General features: G+C 38.4%; 1 protein-coding gene across 12 annotated transcripts in view; it reads right to left on the reverse strand.

Annotated features, from left to right (window-relative positions):
* Window positions 1-12,577: 12,577 nt before the first annotated feature.
* The window catches only part of LOC107747466 (calcium-activated potassium channel subunit alpha-1), a 261,309-nt gene continuing 258,796 nt past the window's right edge, over window positions 12,578-15,090 (reverse strand). For 9 of the 12 annotated variants that reach the window (XM_016561980.1, XM_016561979.1, XM_016561987.1 and 6 more), the window contains 2 exons: window positions 14,698-14,726; window positions 12,578-13,007 (listed from right to left, as the gene is read on the reverse strand). In XM_016561980.1, coding sequence (XP_016417466.1) covers window positions 12,856-13,007; window positions 14,698-14,726 — 181 coding nt within the window. In that variant the 3' untranslated portion in view covers window positions 12,578-12,855. The remainder of the gene's footprint in view (window positions 13,008-14,697; window positions 14,727-15,090) is intronic. The other 3 variants (XM_016561989.1, XM_016561985.1, XM_016561982.1) reach the window with 1 other exon arrangement.

Consider the following 15,090-nt stretch of genomic DNA (forward strand, 5'->3'; position numbering starts at 1 on the left):
ATAAAATATATATATATATATATATATATATATATATATATATAATAAAACAATTATTATAAATATTGTTTTTATGACTTCATATTGATACAGACTACGTAGCATTTGCACATTTGCTTGATTATTTAATTGAACTGCAATTTAAGCTGAATACGTTATTTGTCAACTACACGTAGATGTAATCAAACAATATAATGGGTAGTCTATTACTTGTATGTAGTGTGATTATTGTATGTAATATACTGTAATTGTTAACAAAATAATAATTCTATTAAAATGTAATCCCAAAATCATGAAACATTATTTTTGATTAAATAACCATGTGCTATCCACTGTCTTAAGCAATAAATAGATCAATAAAATTACTTGGAAAAATGGGTGTCAATCTGGTGTTCTTTCAATATTTAGACAAGCTGGGAACTGCAATTGTTTTTATTAATATTACTATTAGTATTATGTTTACATGTCTGAACCTTGCTGTTTTTCTTTTTTTCCTTGTAAAGATTCATTATTAATGGCATAATTTTGCCTGGCCTCATCTTGCTTAATTGCCATGTGTTAAACGGCCTCCCAAGTATGCCATCCGAATTAGCCCAGCAAATGAGAGACATAGTTTTGGATGTGAAAAAAAGCATGTGTACCCAGAGCAGCGCTCGGCAATGTGAAGCACACAGGGAAAGGTCACAGATAGCCCAGTGCAATGATTTGGTGTGCACCGGCTGTGTGTGTTTGACTGGGTCACAGGTTGTGTGTGTCTGTGCCTTATGCACATGTCGGTCCAAGTGTGTGTTTCAGTGTCTGAGAGGGACACAATGCGATGGGAATATTGTACTAAATGTGTGTGCGGGTTGTTTATTGTGTGTGCACACAGTACATTCGGCCCTATGAGACTATGCCTGTGCGTCGCTCCTGTCGTACTGCTGGAGAGCATGGTCACTAGTGCGGGCGTTTCTAAATGACAAGGTTTATTTGTCGGTGTTGTGATATGTGCAAATATAAACAGCATTAGAAGGCGGGCGGAAGTGCAGCGGGAAGACATATGCTGACACACACACGTGTGTTCGGGAGAGAGACAGTGTGCGCTTGGAGAGGCGTGTGGCGGGGACTAATTAAGGTGTGAGAAGTGGAGAGCAACCTGTGGGCTCTGACCTGGGACTCCCTGCTCTCAGGGCTCCAGGAAATGCTCCTCGCTAGGAGAACGCTGGGATATGGGCCCTGAGAAAATTGATGGAAAGGGTGGGAACTAAATGATCATCTCAGTTTGACAAGATGTTAACGGAGCAATCATGGTTTCAAGTTTTGAAACTATGCATGTTGTTGGCATGCAGAAGTGGTCATTTTTGCTCACATACATAGTAATTACACATTTATAACATAGTAATAACGCATAATGTCAGAATTTAATTGTATCTTGATTTCACACATAAAGTAAACCTTTTAAAGGTGAGTGGAACCTTAACAGTTTGACGAGATGTGAGAAATGATCATGGTTTAGAGTTTTTGAAATGGTCCACATTATTGAAATGCGTAAGCGATCATTTTTTGCAGAAGCACTTTAAGTCTTTATATTGCGTTATAGATGCATTTTAAATCCATTAATTATGCCTTGTAATATACCTTATAATGCAGTGCATTATATCAAAGTTATATTCATTGTTAGATCTTCAAAAAGTGTAATGCATTAAATGAAACTGCAAATTTTATAATGAAATATAATTTTTTTCAGTGTACATTATGCGTACCTATACAATGCATTATACACAAAGGCTTCAAGTGCTACCATTTTTTACTATTACACATAGTAGTAACACGTTTATAACATAGTTAAAACAAGAAACGTTATCTTCAAGAATACACTAAACCACTTAAAGACAAGTAAAATGCAATATACAGCTGTATAAAAACCATTTGATTCCCACAAAAACACTGTGGTGCTAACAAAACATTGCTTTCTCCAATCGCACACCAGTGTATGTGACATTTAACAGCTATCTAAATAGTAACGGCAGAAGATTGGGCAGCGTGCAAAGTCTGGTCCGTATATGTATTTTCATAAAAAGCCCAGAGCTGTATCAGAGCAGCACAGCACTACTACCCAACAGTCAGCACGGATGCCCGTCAAAGCAGCGGCGGGAAATCATCTGTAGTCATCAGTTATTAGGCTACTCTCTCTGAATGACTGACGTCTGCGAATGCAAATGAGAGCGCGTGCCGCGCGTGATTGACAGCTGTGCGCTGATAGCGTATGCTAACTGAATGAGTGAGAGGTGAGACGGGGAGCAGATCGCTCTCCAAAAGCTCACGGCTCCATCCTTTACGACAGACACGAGGAGATATTAACCCGGGCAGACGGGAGAGGGAAAAGGGCAGGCGGGGAGAGAAAGAGCTTTATTTCCGGCGTGGTTTCAGATGAGTAGCATTTGTCATGGAAGGGGAAGATGGTGTAATTAGCTTGTCAGTCTGCTTTAGGCTGAGCTTGCGAGCGCCGGTAAGAAAGATGGACGAACTGCCACACGAGTTGACAGGCAGTCGATAATGTGGCAATTAATGTCATAAATAATTCCTCTACCAATTATATTCGAATGGACCCTGCGCCTTAAAAAGAGAATGGTGTCCCCTTATCATTTCCTTTATCAGCAAGCATCGCCATCATTTCCAACATAATTATTTCTCTTTAAACATCGAAAGAGAGGATGACCCGTACTTTCAAGTGTAGAAAAAATACTCATTCTTTTTTTATTAAATAATGAACACATCATTAGGATCATGTGTGTGGGGGGGTGGGGGTGGGGCTTTAAATGTCACGGTCGGGTCCTAGACAAGATTACACGCTAATGTAATTTCAAAATATGGGGGGCATTAGATAAATCAATTTGGCTTGTTATGTTAAAGGTTGCCAAAGCCTTACTAACATGCAGCGTATTGATCCAACACCACCTTCTACTGTGGGAAAATGCTGGTCTACCTGACCTCGAAAGTCAAAGCAAATGTTTCCCAGAATACATAAATTACTGCAAGAACTACATAAGCCAACATGCCCTAAAAGGCAATGCTATTCAAATATTTACATCTATCATGCCATCACGATCACTCATGTTTCCAGATGACAGGCTATTTAATATTTGTCTCTATTTGGTCACGTAAAATGACAGATATATGCCTGATTAACATTGGAATTCATGGAAGTCCATCTACACTATTACTGTCCTAGTGAACACATAATAAATGGTTATGGCTTCCTCTTTCTCACTGTATCAGTGGCTTTGCGATTATTAATTGTCTGTCTGAGGTGAATCAAATGGCGGTGAGGCTGTTGTAAATGACTTCCCATCCATTGTTGTTAAACCACTCTCGAAATGGATGACCAAATAAAAGGAGCTCAACTCATGCAAGCGTCAGTAATGTTGTGTAAAACCCTGTTAAATACGTCGGATGGCTCTTTGGTGTGGGAAGGATGGCCGCAGCTGTAATATATAGCCCGGGCCGTGATGGCTCAAGGTCACATCAGCCACCTCTACATAATGCATGAACCCCCTCCTTCCTCAGTCAGTGTCCAATCACTCAGGCCCAACCTTGGGAGGAAAATTTTACTAAGTAAATCAGTGAACATGCTGGCATTTCTATTAACCTCCAATGTGCAACCGACAGCAAGATGAATAATGCTAAATAATAACATGTGGCTGTAAATCAGCTTTGTAGCTTGAAGGTGAGCTGAAACGGCACTGTATACTATGTGCCGTCGGACATTATTTGCAATGCTTCAAAGCTAAAGGCCTTGCTCGAGTACAGCAAATGATCTCGCTAAGCTAGTCACATTTAAATGGAGCTGTTCGTAGTCTGTATGTAAAATAGCTGCCGTGCTGAGATTTGACCTGAGATCTGTTTCAGTTGCGTTCATTGGTTAATAGCTAAAGGTTTGATTTATTTATTTATTATTTTTTTTGAATGATGGACCAAGTCTATATTGTACTTCGACCTTTTGTCTTCATTCTTCAGGCCTTTTGGTTTACACTTTGTTGAAGCTGTACTATATTTAGGCCTTAAGCTGTTATTTTATATGCTTGACTTGAAAATCAAAGCGTCCATAAGACGGTGGTGGAAATATTGGCATTTTCTTACATTTTCATAGCAGGTCTAGGAGGGACGATAACACAAGACCAGTGAGCGTGTAAGATTTGCCCTATTCGCCAGATTTTCAGTCTTGATTTTTACTTTCATGTAATGTAATCGAAGATGTTAAGAAATTGATTAAAATATCTAAAAATCTAATCTAAAAAAAAGTTATTTTATATAAATGAAAATAAAAAAGGGTGACTTTTTAAGATGGAGTGTATTTTTTTTCTTATGTGTAATATTTCTTATATTTTCTTATGTAACAACTATATTATATAAATATGTATATAATACAGTTGTTAAATAGCTTAATGTGCACTAAACCACTTATCATTTCCTCTATCGGCAAGCATCGCCATCATTTCCAACATAATTATTTCTCTTTAAACATCGAAAGAGAGGATGACCCGCACTTTCAAGTGTAGAAAAAATACTCGTTCTTTGTGATAGCCTAAAGTAACTTGTATATTGATTCCTCCAAGAAGCATAAACTAGCGGTTTCTTTCCGTATAACATTACTGTGTAATTCAGTTTTTGAATTGACCATTGACTTCTATTGTATGGAGCAAAAAATTAAAAAAACAAAATTAAAATATATAAATAACAACAACTGAGTCAGTCTCAAAATGTCCTTTTATAATATTCTTTAAAAAAAGACTTAAATTTTAAATGAATTATCCTGTTCTTTCTCTTTCTTTCTTCAGTTGATAACATTCTGAGAAAAAAATATAATTCTTAAGTTAATAATTAATCATTCTTAAATTAGAAATTAGAACAATATTATAAGAAAAAAAGGATGCTTCGTGAATCTGGTCTGATGGCACAGACAGCAGCTAATATTGTAATACTGTTTTCAGACATCATTCAGATCAAATCATCCCATCTGTCAACACTAAAGGAAAAATGCCTTCACCTTTGGTAATTTTATGGTAGAGTAATTTTGATGTTTTCAATACAAGCTTTCATTTATTTTTCTTTACTATTGTTTAACTACTTATGACATGATATTTCCTCTCATTTATCTTCATGCATCCAGAGACAATTAATATTGTTGTAAATATCACGTTACAGGGTGAAGCTGCAGAGAGAAGTCAAGGTAATGGATTTCTTTCCTTGCTGAAGTGTGTGTGTGTGTGTTTTCTCAATAACATATTATTAATGACATGGCACTGTTAGGGAGAGAATTGGATGCACACACACGCCTTAAACATTTTCTCTTCAGATTGTGTTTTGTGTTGAGGAAAGCTTGCTCTACAAGACAATTACATTACTCCCTGTGGATTTGTTTTCTCTCTGCTGTTTCACATGTAGACCGGCAGACTAATGCATGTGGAGAAAGAGCTTGATTGACCATTGCCAACAAATGTTTGTTGAGAGGACAGGCCATTTTTGATGTCATGTTAAATTAGTCACGATTTTCCTCCCAGTCTTCATGCTGAGAGAAATTGTGTAATATTAACAAATGATAGGACAGGCGTGTAAAAATAACGGCTTGCCTTCATCATCATTAATTTGTTTTGAGAGTAATTTCATGTGAAAACTCTCAAGCGTGTGGACGTTTAGCCATGACCTGTAGCATGTTGCTTTATTAGTTCCAATGGCCGGTAAATCCCAATTAATGCCATTTTCATCTCATACTGAATGAATGCAGAAATATGAAAATATCAACCAATTTGATTTTCTTTTTTTTCTATTCTTCACATTTTTAATTTAAACACGGTAATATCACAAAAATTATCAGATGTCAATGAATAGCTTAGTCTATTTATATAAACGTTGATTATATTTTACACATTTTAAAATGTATAGGTAGTAGGTAGTAATAGGTAGTAATTTAATGAGGTAAAATTTATACTTTTAACAATACTGACCAAAATGCAGTTTAAAATCGCTTTAGTTGAAATAGTTTTGAGAAGTTGTTGTGTTATGCTTCATGCCAACTATCCATATTTAAAAACAAACTGGCATAATTGACCATTTGGGCTGAAAATGCACACCCGAAGTGAAATAATTGTTCTTCGAGACTTCTTTTTCGATATTGCAGGAGACCATTGACTTTTGTGTGCATGCTCAATCTTAGTCTTCTTGTCTGATAAAAAGTAAATCAAGATTAGTGAGTTTAAGTGTGCTCTATTAACACTAAGCAATTAGGCAGCTCCCAAGCGAGAGCGCTTAATGCCGTGTGATTTCAGCTATCTGATCGCACACATTTGCCTGTCACCAGTCGACTCCACGGGCTCAGTGTTGCAGTCACCAGCGGGGCGCAGGGGGATGAATCCCAGCTGACAAAATGGATGAGTCAATTGGATGAGGCTTACACAAATCTCACCACAGGGCTGCGGAGCGACGCGCTACAACAAATTAAAAGCACGAACCGAGAGCATATTTTATGCTTGCGATTTATGATGTAGCGGATCCTCCCCTCTCTCCTGTTCCCTTAATGATAAATCATCATCATCCAGAAGAATGGATGGAGAAGGAAATCAAAATGTCAGTAAGAGAAAGCCAAAATGGCAAATGCGCCGTGCTTTTGTTGTTCCTCTTAAATTCTGTTAATCGCCTCAGGTAAAGATTAACTGCTGCTGCCAATTTAATTCAGCTTCAAATAATGCAACAAGGTCACTGTTTTCCTTTCGCTCTTCTCTCTCTCTCTCTCTCTCTCTCTAGTGCAGGATTGAGTTGTCATGTAGCTCTAATAGGCAGCACAGGGAATCATTAGTCCGGCTCAGCTCTCTGACTGATGGGCATTTCACTCCAATCATCTGGCCGTGCTCAGACGGCGCTGCACTATTGACACGGTGTCAGAGCTGAGAGAGGATGGCTTAATCAGCTGGGACACTCTCAGCATTGATTTGACAAGCTGCCGTAATGACCTTCTTGTTTTTGTAAAGGATCACTGTTTATCTGAGCTGGCACTGATGCACTGAGCATGCCGCATCGTCATGGAAACTATTATCACGGCCAAGCAAGGGCTCCTAAAGATGATGTTGAATGTGACTCGAGGGGGGTCGCCCGGGACGGGGGTCTGTTGCCACGGTGACAGCTCCTCCTCCTCTGACTGCTGTCCGTCTGAGACACGCGAACGACTCCCGTAGAGATGCCGTTTGAGTCTATAGCGGTGACAGCGGACGGATCCGAGGGGTGACTTTGACTTGAATAATAGTTTTGAAGAATTGTCATGTTGAAAACAAACCCCATCAAGTGTGCAACAAATTGATTAAGTGTTCGATATTAGAAATTTCTCACTTTCATGTACTCCGCTGACAATCCACCCAGAAAATTGTTTTTGATTTTAGCGCCTATTGATTTGCTAAATGGCCCATAATGGCCACTCGAATGTGCTCGAATGTATTCATGTGGGAAAATGCCCACCTACGCCCGACCTCGTCGACTCTGATAGTCGTAGCTCCGGCCCTGATGAAACGAACCTCCGGCCACCTCTCCGCATTTCAATAACGTTATGCTTGAATTCATAATAAGCAGCCTTACGGTGGCACCCAGGATGATCTTAGGAGTATATTTGCGGAAGGATTCAGGAATGAGGATGCTGTCAGGTGGATGGGTGTAATCAGCCCGTCCGCCCCCACCCCTCCGCCTCCTTCCCAATCTTTTCCCCCCACAGCCCATGTGTCAGACAGTAAATATTACTGGCGTACTGACAAGCCTGGAGCCGTGACTCACCGTGTAAAATCGTTAATAAGCAGCATGATGGGGCCACTACATCCCACGGTGAGAATGTAGGGGGCTGTTTTCATCCACAATTATCCAAAGGACAGCATGAAGTGTCCATGGCGGGATGATTTGTGGGCTGAAAACAAGAGTGCTTTGTCTTGGCAAAGATGAGGGCTTGGGAGCAGGCAAGGGAGAGATGGAGAGAGGTCAAACGGACGGGAGTGAGCTTGTGTTTTATAAATTGTTGGTTCTTACCACTGGCATTTAATGCTAAAAAAAGGAGTTGCAAAAGTAGTATTCTAGTATACAAAAACCCAGGTCACATATTATGGACCCACTTTATATTGAGTGCAACAGGAACACAGTAAGTACATTGTACACGGTTTTTAAAAAAAATCTTTAACAGACTAACTGAAGTACTATTATTATATTAATTTATTTGCTCATCTTAGAAACAATTTTCACTTAGAAGTAGGTAGTAAATTTCACAAATAATTAAAGAAAGCACTGAAGTGCTATTTTCTTGTAACATATACTCCAATAATCTTTGGTGTGTGTGTGTGTATATATATATATATATATAGTTTCTTCACAAGATATGAAAATAAATGACATACTAAAACATTGCAGAAAATAGTACTTCAGTTAGTCTACTTCAAAAATCTAAATTCACATTTAATTCAATGTGTTACTTTTTTTATTGTTTGTGAAATTTACTAGCTATTTCTGAGTGAAAATTTTCTTCAACATTTTTTTTTCAGAGAATCAAAAATGTTTTTGCAGTTAAAGACGCAATATAAAGTGAAATCGATTATTTTATTGCCATTTATAAATATTTTGTATAAAATCAGAATCTGAAGCAGCAGTAGTAGTGTAGACGTGGTTGTTTTTGTTGTGATGTGTGGCTTGTTTCTGTTTTATTGCTAGAGACTGGGAGAATAGGTCTTGCATGGTTTCGTTCAGTAAACATACTGCCAAGTTAAATGGCTGATCAATCAATTTCACTGGAATCGATCTGAATCAGTTCAGCCTGCGTGCACACACAGGGAGCCACTTTATTGTAAATCAATCATTTTGAAAACATCTCACAAAGGGGCCAGTCCTTACTAACAAGCCATACAGTTAAACCTACAGGGTGCCACCCTTTTCAGCCTACAAATCAGGAGCGCAGCCGACATCTGTTCTACTTCCTCCTCTTTTTATTTCGGCTCGGTAGGTCGAGCTCAGATCTTTAGTTTTGAAAAGAATAAGCCACGTAAGACCAGACTAATATCTTACTATAGAGCAAAGTTTAATCACAGTCATCATTTTTATAGACTGAAACCGAGGAGCATTGTAATCATAGGTTGTGTTTTGTAATTCTACAAGTGTCTTTGTAGATATAAAATGACTTGCTACTGAAGTCTACACATTCTGAAGTAGATGATTTGTGTCATTAAATGCGCCTCTTTAAATATTAGCAGATGTTTGGAAAAGGTGTGTTTCCTATGTCGTCCTCCACACTTTTTTTTGGACTGTAAAAATATCCATTTGTCAATAATGTGTTTTTTTTTTTCATTTACTGTTTTGGTTCAAATGTCCAGTGTAAATCAAGTAATGACGCAATATACCAGTCACCTGTAGAACACAAATACATCCATTTTAATTTGAGAAAATACAAAAAGAAACCATGTACAATTTATGTACAAACTTATCATACAAGACAATATGTTTTATCAGCAGGTTATATTTGACAGAGTCAGGTAGATCAGCTCAGCACCATCAATGTCTTCACGTCTGGTAGTCAAATCAGTCATTCTGCTATGAGAAACCCCATTTTCCTGTAACGAATATGCCAATAATTACATGTATGGATGGATGTTTTGATTATTTATTGAAGTGGAAGAAAAGACAGCAACAAAACAGTAATCCATATGCAAGTTCAGCATGTTAAGACTTAATTCCCTCCAAGTATTTATTTAGTTACAGTGTATTTTCTTTATACATTTTCTAAAACTTAAATCTGTCCCTTTACAGTAGAATAAAATAGCCAAAATATGACAGTTGTGTATTACATAGCACATCAGTAAGGTTGCTTTATATGTTACTTTAATTAAACACTCTTGAATACATTGACAGGTGATCCAACGAAACATCATAGTTCTACTCAGCATCTTTCAGTCATTGCTGTTGCCGTTTTCAGTATCTGTAACCAAGGTGCTAGGATTTCAGCAGCTTGCATAGGCCCATGATGCCCGTTTGAATGCCACTTTTCGCTCTAGTGGGTCTTACAGCGTTCCTCCTCTGGTCTTCCTGCACTGCCTGGCACTGTCCTGGCATGGAGGCAAGGATGGCTTGGATGTTCTCCATGCCAGTATTAGATGCCATGATATTCATCCAGTATTACTGACCAATGACTGACTGATGCTAGTAGATGGATACATTTCATGGCACTGTAGAAACTGTGATATCTTCACAAGATGTACAAATAAATTGCATGATATTAAAACATTGCACATTTGTTGCAGTGGAGAAGAAAATATCAGTATCACCTCAAACTGTCATTAGGGCTACGAAAGGTAACAAAAAAAAAAAAAAGTAAGCCAGCTTTTCTTTGTAGTTTCGTCATCAGGAGAACCCGAGTATGTTTCGAAAAAGAAAGAAAAGGTCTGTAAACAAACAAGCGAATCTGACATTTCTAAACTATATGTGATAGTAACATTGAAATGCTGATGACAAAATGGAATGTAAAAACCTGATGGTTAATAATCCTCAAAAAGAAAGAGCTAGTTTGCTTTCTTCAACGTGCATCTACACTCTTCTCATCAAATCAAACCTGCTGTCTTGACCGCGCCATCGGCCTTTCTTTGTAATGTAGTACATTACAGGAAAAGGACCTTACATAGAAGAAACAATAAATAAATTGGACATTTAACTCCAATGGATTCCTTTTTAGCTCAAAATCTTTTTTAGGCTAGCAAGTATGTAGACAATCCAATTATACATACAGTTTACTCACGTGTGTATTTTTTTTTCTTCATTTATTAAGAAATCTACTTGCTACAAAGTGTAACACCACTGTAATCACAATTCATAAAATCACTTCAGGACAAAGCCTAATTGTCCAGTAGACAAACAATAACGTAGAGATCCTTTTACTTTAGAACGTAAACGTGGACTAGAACGGGCAGAATTTATACAACAGATTCTTTATTCTTTTTCTCAATGCATGGACGAATATTAATGTCTCTTTTCTTGTATCTACAATCTATTAGCTCGCTTCTGATCTGATCAAATGATGTTTGCACAAGTACTTCTGCACGCTTTTTTTTTTACCAAGACCTAATTTAGGTCAAACATCACTCTAACTCATTACAGAAAGAGCAGAGCCCCTCCTCATCACGTGCATCTCTGAGTTCATGTCTATCTGAGGATCAACATCACTTTACCTGGAATTACAGAAAAGTGTCATCAGTCATTTAATATTGGTTTTCATCTCTGTTAGCTTATGAAAATGAAAGCATATATGCCGTTTTAGTAGTAGAGCTCGAGGTCCTTCAAGGCAGCCCGTGTGAGTATCAAAGAGCACTCCAGATGGCAAGCTGAAATTGTACCTTTTTGATGTTACGTGATATGTTGTGTTGTCAGGGGTAAAACTGAAGAAACTGAATCGCTCTGCACTGTAGCTATTAAGATATCTTTAAGATACATTTAGAAATAAAGTTCTCTGATATGTATAAAAATAAGTACAAAATGATTACGCTCATGGATAAAAAATAAGTATGTACTTATGTATAAATCTGACAGAGCACTTGAATCAAAGTTCAAAGGTCTGTGAAGCATTTGTATCAATATACGTTCTACTTAAAGGTACAACATAGCCGTGTTGCCTTGATAGAAGTGAGTGACGTTCAAATCTATTCAGACCACAGCAAGAGTCATCCACCAGTTACATCTTTGGCTGATAATTGAACATTATGATTGAGCTTAGAGTTTAAGGCATCACGGTTGGTCACAGGGAACATCCAAGCACTTTTCTGCCCCTGTGCCAACCCGGTGTCAGGCAGTGGCTACACCCAAAGGAGGAACCATTGATGCCCACTTTTCGCAATATGTGGCATTTTCAATTGTATATTTTATTAATTTTCTCAGCATTAAAGCTCAATCATTGTTGAATTATCAGCAGGTTACAGTAGTGTTCAATTCAGTCGTATTAATAGCAGAGCCACAGACGCAAACAAACATGTTATAAGCCTCGATCACAGACAGTTTTCCCACACCAGCAGTCATGGATGATGGAAAGACATCAACAGAAGTAGTGCATATCCTCAATGTATTGCCAATTCCAAAGAGCTACGTTGGGGACGGCCATTTGCATTAGGTACAGCAAACATTTCCATGTGTATACGTGCCTAAACGGTCTGTAGGGATGGAAATGGGCATCCTTTCCTGAGCCACACGTTCAGGTTACTTCAGGCAGCCTTCGGCACACACCATGCACAAAAACAGTCACGCAAGCACTCGTTTCCCTGAACAAAACCATTCAGTTAACAGCCTGTGACGTCAGCCCCAAACTCAGAGGAGAACCGAGGGAAAGCTTTGACTCTTCTGCGAGCAGTGCTCGAGTTATGTGGTAGTGCGAAACGAAACAGACAACGGATACGCAACTCAATCGGCGGGGCTGATCTTTGGGTAGTGTTTGGATGAAGTGAACGACGGTGACCCTCATCCTCCATTATAGCGCGCTCTGCATGGAGTCAGGTCACGGCAGAGGTGAAATATATTGCAATGAATCACAGGAAGTACTTTTTTCTTTGTTTGCCTGTTAACAATTTCAAAAAATGCTGGGGGCTGTACAATCCTTACTTGATTGTCATTATGTACATCACTATGTATACATATATAAAAGTATGGAAGTAACATTAAAGGTATACACATAGGAAGTCCCTTCCAGTTCTCAATCGCTTCAAACCCTCGAGTCGAACAAGGGAAGAACAATGTGTCGCCATCATCACAGTCATGGTTTCGCGATTAGCGCTCGTCTTTTACAGCAGGATGACCCAAGTCCCTCCGTAATGGTAAAGGATTCGTTCAGCATTCATCTTCGACTTCTCGGATAGGTGGAATCAGACTGCTAGTGGATTTGTACTGATTGATTTGGTTGGCCATGTGAGTGCTCATGGGCTTGATTTGAATGTTCCTTGGGTATGCGTTTTCTGCTTCATCTGTAAACCATCTCTTTTCTGTGAGACAGCCGGGTGGGAGAGAAGCAGAAGACGAGAAACACAGCATTAATATCAGCTGTTTAAAGCAGGGTCATGCATCTCTACAAAGAAAAAAAAAAAAGAAGAATCCCACACTCTCTTTCTCTCTCTATACAGTACATGAACTTGAATTCACATTCAGAAAGACACAGGGTGAAACACACATTGTTGGACCTATTACTGATTTCATGAGGCAGCAAAATGTACGGTATGTAAAAGCATTTACAGCCAAATAGGAATGACTGTATCATGCTGTGTATTTGAGCACGTTATCACAAGATCACGAAATCAGGCGTTTAATTTGGAATTGTGTCCTATGAGCACTTAAACCAGGCGTTAGGCCGGCATCCTTCCCCATCACATTCGCGTTCTCCTAGGCAGTGTCATTTTCCAGCACTCCAACATTTCCAACTATTCCTCCAACTTGAAATGTGCTGCACACCTTGGAGTGTCAGGCTGCGACGAGCCGCGGGGGGAGAGTGTCACGGCGCAGTCGTTTGATGTAAGTGGAGCTGTGCCTGAGGTGGTGCAAGGAGTCAGCCACCTCGCTCCGTTCCCCTGAGTTTACTACTGATGCTGGCACTTACATCGCCCCGAGACATCCTCTGGCTCCGCAAGGGTTAAAAGAGCCAATTTCAGCAGCACAGGGACTCTCATCATGGCTCCCCTCTCTCACGGATATTTGAGGTGAATTTGGGCTGAGAGCGGAACGTGAAACCACTTTCGCCTGGTTTGAGTGGGGAACTTTTAACGATTTACCAAATCTACGTTTTTGCATTAATGCAGCCATAAGCCACGAGAGGTCGTAAAATACTATAATTTTACTTAAAAAGATGTTTTTAGGCACAACGCAAAGTGGCGAATATGAGAAAAGCCACCAATGCATATCGCATAGAGATATTGGCCAGGCTGGTTAATCAACCAATCTGGAGATTGACACAAGTGGCAGTTTCCCATTTGTTAAAATGTTAAATTCTATATTTATTGAACAGTAGAAAATTAGTCGACACTTTTTATTTGAACAAATATTGTATGATATGCATGTTTGTGCGATGCAATTATTTGTATTTAAATGTCAAACATAATAATAGTTAATAAGAATAACAACGTAGTAAATATAATTATATTAAATATGCAATTTTATTACAGTTCGTTATTGTAATTTTATAGAATTTGATTGAACGACATGGAAACAAATCATTAAATCAGATTTTATTATTTTCCAAATACCTTATTTGAATTGAACGTTAAGTGAAACAAATACATTTTGATAATCTACATGTAGGAACAATGTGCAGACACACTGACCTCTCACACAATGTCTTAGAGAAAGAAAGAAAACCTAATGAGAGGTAAATGAACAAGAGGAACTCAAGTCGAGGGGGACTACTGAAAGAGAGATCACTGGAACCTATCAGATGGACGGAGGTAGAGAGAGGATGATAGTCAACCGCATGCAATGCTGGGATGGTCCTGAGCATGACAAGAGTTAGGCAGCAGCAGCAGCCATTTGCTTTCAGTTAGAAAGCAAAGGTGAAAAGTAGGCATGATTTCTTTGGAAATTAAAATCAAAATCCCCTCTCATAACAGTGCTCCACAAAAGGACAAAGTTTTGATTAAAAGATCCCACAACAGGTGCTGTATCATGCAGAATCATTAACTTGCATACCTGGGCCCATTCTATTCATCCTTGTTGCACTTTAGAAAAAAAAGTGGTCTATGTAAGTTTTACAGCGTTTAAGGCAAGTAACAGGTCTCAAACAGAACTGACATCATATCATAGCCCTACATTTTTAGTCTGGTTATATATTGTGAATTAAAAATCATAACCATCTTTATTTTACACAAATAGGAAATGATTCTTATGAAACTAAGTAGTAAAAATGTTACTACTGCAAATTCAGGACTTAAGACTACAAACTATTTAGCTCATTTAATATTAAATATTATGATGGATCTGACAATTTTATCCAATTAAAAACAATTAGTATTGTAAAACTCTTGAAAAGGACATAATGTGCTTCTCAAATCTGGGAAACTAGATCACATGTTAACTAATATA

The sequence above is a fragment of the Sinocyclocheilus rhinocerous genome, unplaced genomic scaffold (assembly GCF_001515625.1).
Source record: "Sinocyclocheilus rhinocerous isolate Xijiao unplaced genomic scaffold, SAMN03320098_v1.1 scaffold2664, whole genome shotgun sequence".
Lineage (NCBI taxonomy): Eukaryota > Metazoa > Chordata > Actinopteri > Cypriniformes > Cyprinidae > Sinocyclocheilus > Sinocyclocheilus rhinocerous.